This window comes from Bidens hawaiensis, unplaced genomic scaffold, assembly GCF_021521415.1.
Source record: "Bidens hawaiensis isolate Kalapana, Puna unplaced genomic scaffold, B.hawaiensis_p1.1 tig00023644_1, whole genome shotgun sequence".
Lineage (NCBI taxonomy): Eukaryota > Viridiplantae > Streptophyta > Magnoliopsida > Asterales > Asteraceae > Bidens > Bidens hawaiensis.
Genome location: NW_027493714.1, coordinates 303,252 through 308,361, shown reverse-complemented (window position 1 = coordinate 308,361; position 5,110 = coordinate 303,252). Strand labels below are relative to the sequence as shown.

General features: G+C 34.6%; 1 protein-coding gene across 1 annotated transcript; it reads left to right on the top strand.

The window, feature by feature from the left end:
* The first annotated feature begins 3,695 nt into the window (after positions 1-3,695).
* Positions 3,696-4,403, top strand: LOC143567844 (uncharacterized). The gene has a single exon (XM_077054150.1). The coding sequence runs from the start codon at positions 3,696-3,698 to the stop codon at positions 4,401-4,403; it is 708 nt and encodes a 235-aa protein (XP_076910265.1).
* Positions 4,404-5,110: the final 707 nt, after the last annotated feature.

Genomic DNA, 5,110 nt, shown 5'->3' with positions numbered 1-5,110 from the left:
AAACCGGAACCGGTTCCATACTCAGAACCGGATTTTTCCAATACCCAAAAACGAGGTTTTTAAATACCCGATCTATACCCGAAATTACCCGAAAAATACCCCTAAAAAGTGCCAGCACCTTAAAAAATCCAATCTATACCCGAAAAATACAAAAAAAAACCTCGAAAAAACCCAAAAATATAGCTTTTTTCAATACCTGGAAATAGGATATTCAAATACGGGTTTTAGAATACCCGGTTCTATACCCGACTCAAACCCGATGCATAGGGTATGGTTTTTAGAGGCAATACCCGGACCCTAATTCGACACGGGTATTTCCAATACCCGGTTATACCCGAACCCGGTTCCATACCCGAAACCGGGTGTTTGAGAAACCCGATTTATTCACCTCAACTAGAAGCTAGTAAGTGAACAAGAGGATGCCTTGCTTGTGGTGAGCCCAATGTTATAAAGTCTAAATGAATGGGCTTACCTGGATTGATTTTGTACCCACTACCCAATGAGTACAACTGTACAACTGTACAACAATATACCAAAGCAGCAAAGCTGGTCCAGGATTTTTGTCATTGTAAATTAAGTAATAAGTATACTCGATATTTAAAAAAACTATGATCATAACTTACATAGATAAATAAAAATTATATTATAATATATGCCTATAATCATTGACCGCCCAACCATCAAAACATAATTATTAAAGATTATCATAAAAAATGTTTATCAACCATAACTCTAAGATACTATGATTAGCATTATATGTAAAAGGAATATAAAAACCAAAACCCATCATAATTAGTAGTTTTGTCATAAAAACACAAGCATAAAACTCCAGAAAACAAATAGTTTATATATTTATTAAATTTTATTAAGAAGACAACATCAAGGAGTTTAGTTGATCAAGTCAATATGTTTGAAAGATGCCGACTAAGAACAACATTAAATGGGACAATTGGCTTCATTGTAATGTCCGAAACCATACTCAAGATTCCACATGCCGCCTTCTAAATCATACATAATTTCTACCAAATGTTCTTAATGCATCATGGAAGATAACTCACTAACACTCAAACTAATCTCCCTTCTAGTCATAGTTTCATTGGTAGCCGTCCTGGTGGCGATCTACCATTTCATCACTGTCACTTGGTGCAACCGCAGGCGGAGTCATAGTCCGCCTCATCATGTGCACCAACAAAATCATCAGGATAATGACCACAGTTTGGAGAACTCAGTGGTTCTCCTTATCCCGGCCCACAAGCATCAAAAGTGGTCGGGATTAGGTACAAAAGAGGGAGATAGTGATGATGATGCCATGTGCTCGATTTGTTTGGTGAATTTGAGGAGGACGAAGAGCTACGGACTTTACCTGAATGTTTACACTCTTTTCATGTACCGTGTATTGATATGTGGTTGTGTTCTCATTCTAATTGTCCCATATGTCGAACGGATGCTATATCTTCATCTCAAATATTGTTTCGGATTTTGGATTCTGATTCAGATGTAGAGGTTAGACAAGAAGCTTCTAGCATTGTTCGGATATCAAGTGCATAGTTTTTTTCTTTCTAGCATTTTTAGAATAATTAAGAGTTTCTTCTTATTTAGAACATATGATACTTTACAAAATTTAGGTGAAGTGATGAGCATGGACATAATGATAAATACTTGCTCATATTGTTATCAAGGTGATAGAGTTATAAAAGCTATAGCATTTTTATGCTTTAACAAGCATTGTCTTGAATGTGTTATGCATGTCATATGTTGTCAAATTTATCTGAGTTTTGAACTCTTATAACAATTATAATACATAGACCCTACAAAGGCCGTGAACATAAGAGATGTTAAAGTTCATAAGGAACATTTGACCTTAAATACTATCTACATGTTTTTTGACGCATTGGTTGTGAATGAGGGGATAACTCAATCGTTAGGCATGAGAGTAATCCAAGAATAAGTGATTGAGAAGTCTCCACCTGAATTACATTAATCAAAGTCACGATATCCTAATGAGAAAAACGAGTAATAGTGGTTGGTATGACAGGTTGACGAATGGTTCATAGCCACTCATACATTGTTCCGAATGGTGGGGGCAAACCTTATCGAGGAAGATGAGTCCCTGAGGGTGTTTGAGGCACCTTACGGGATCCCACATCCCTTTCTAGGATGGAATGTTACATCAATATGGAATGTATATAGCCTTTTCTTCAAGTACACATGATATGCAAGTGATATGGTCATGTACAAAGTGTTCAATTTTGACCAAACACCAACGGTGTAGTTTCTTTCGACATTTCACAAAGGACTCAATCCTTGAGACTTAACACGATGTCAATGTAGGCCTTCTCCATAACTTCCTATGCTATTTGACAGACAGGCCTTCAGGTAAGTTATCTTCACCATGTAGAGCACTGAAAACAGCGTTGTGAATGATAATATTGTTCCCGTATTCACATGCCATAGACTAAAATCGTTTCAGCCATTAAATTTCTTTCTCAAGAGTGAACTTAGAAGACACCATCTCGATCGGTAATTGCAGAACAATCGAATCGATTCATAGAACATGACCCTAACCATCGCTCAGATAACAAATTACCAATTGTTGCAAAGTTGAACATTAATGAATTGAAATAAGATGAACAGACGAATGAGAATCACTCTCATTAAATTAAATTTGAAATACAAACAAATACAGAAAGAAACTACAACGAAGTTGAAAGATTGAAAAGCGAAACCCTGATTTGTGTTCTCCCCCCTTTTATCAAGCCTAACCGCTATTAACAACCGAACTTTGCAACTGACATAAACAATCCCTTAACTTCAGCAAACTTATCATCACCAACTTAAACATCCTACAACTAAAGAATAGTTACGGAAATACCCCTTAAATTTCCATACACTTAACATATTCTAACCAAACCTTAACGGTTATGAAAAAGTCTAAGAAGACCGTCACTTTTTTATATAAAAAACAGTAAAACTATAATATAAACTCTTTTATATAAATAATAGATATGAAATGAAGACTTGAAGTCTTTAAGAGGGCAAAACTGACAGTGTTGAATGATACATCACTTTCTTTCTTATGTAGTGCCATGTGATTTTGTGGGCATCCTTCCTCTAACCATAAATTATGCTTTTTAAAGATTTTTCACACTATTTTATCCACTCTTATAAATACACCATTTATTCCTAAATTATTTTTTCACAAAATAAATACTTATCATAATAGTGTATCACTTTAAAAACACTAATGGTTGTTCTTAAAATCTATTGGTTGTCCCATAAATCAATAGAGTTAAAATTTAGGAATCATGATGCCACTGTCAAATAAGTTAAAAATTCTTTGAGTGGAAATTTATTTATCTTGTCTTTATGTTACATCACAAAATTTGAAATGTTACAAGGAAGACAAAATGTGGTCATGTGTCTTATTTTAATTTTGTGGGTATAAAGCAAAAATATATTCACGAGTTTAATGATACATAATCATTTAAGACTTTCATTTCAACTAAAAAAAATTTAAAAAAAAAACTCTATTTTTTTTCAATACAGTGATAAAATTGGACTTTATAGTTTGGGACACCCCTATCTTTGTAGCCAAAGTTTTTATGGTTTCATCAGCTTCTCTACAGGTCAGTTAAAGATAAGGGCTTCTCTACATTGATTTCATCATGTAAACTATTTGAAACCTAGTAACAAATATGAGATCTTCAAGTAGTGTAGGCCTTGGTTTAAGTCTTGTGTTTGGATGCTTACTATTAGCTCTCATTGCTGAGCTTTACTACTTGCTATGGTGCAAAAAGAGAGTTGCAAACAGAGATATTCAAGAAAGTTACAACAGTCCAGCAAGAGAGTTTTTATACTTGTTTTGTTGGAAAAAGCCTTCATCTTTAAGCTCAACAGGCTTAACCATAGACACCCAAGTTCATGAACCACAGCCACCAGGTCCACCATCATGGTTTAGGCCAGTTGGTCAAGATTGTGATGAGTCTGATGGAATGACTATTGAAGCCTTGCATAACCTCTCAGGCCCAGGCCCAGGCCCAGGCCCACCAAGGTTTTTGTTCACTATTAAGGAAGAAACAAAGGAGGATTTGGAGTCAGAAGACAAGAGTAAAAAAGGCTCAAGAGGTAGGAGTTTAAGTGATGTTGTGTTTTCAGTTGAAACACCTTTTTTTACTCCACTTGCTTCACCACCTTACTTGACTCCACCTATAACCCCTAGAGACTCAACATGTAGACCTTTTAGCCCTTTGAGTCATTCATCTAGTGATGCTGAGTTCAACAGGATTTGGGCTTCACCACCTCCTAAGTTTAAGTTCTTAAGAGATGCTGAAGATAAACTTCAAAAGAGAAAAATGAATGAAAGATTTGGAGTTGATGGATCAGTTGATGATTGTGTTAAATAAAGTGATGAAAGTGGATCTTTTATCACACTAATTGTGTCAAAAGATAAGGAAGTTGATCATCAACAGGTACCAATATTCAAATCACAATAAGAACTATAAGTTCTTTTATGTATGTACACATCTTATGTATAACTTTTTATTATAGGTTTAGTAGTAGTTTTAAATTTTAATTCAAGAAAAGCCACTTTTGCCATTTCTTTAATTTAATTAGTGAAAGTGGTTTTCTGCTTTAGTTTTACATCTTCGAAGAAAGTGGTTCTTGAATCTTTATATTTAGTGATGATTTTTAGGTTGTGTGATGTCATGTATGTAAAGCTGAGCACAAGTAAAGGTAAAGGTGAAGGTAAAGGTGAAATAAAACCATGTGTTGGCTGACTAGTGATGGATCGGATGGTATTGGATGTATATGGAAAATGAAAACACATACTTTTTATCTTCATTAGAGTACAATAAATCAGACATATTTGTTATAAACAACAGTTGGTTTGGTCATGCCCAGATTGACTCTGATTTTGCTAGTACATTTTTATGTTTCTTGTTTGTTGTCATGGTTATTTTAACTTGTGACTGTTTGGAATTTTTTTAGGATAGCCTAAAAGCCATAAGTTTAAATATGGTATATCTTTTATTAATCCTAACTATTGTATTTTGGTCATTGTCGGTCTCAACTAATGATTGGCTGTTGACAGTCCCAACTTTTAATGTAT

What these genes read in the sequence shown, in the direction of transcription:
- LOC143567844 (XM_077054150.1), top strand. Translation starts at nt 3,696, where the DNA reads ATGAGATCTTCAAGTAGTGTAGGCCTTGGTTTAAGTCTTGTGTTTGGA.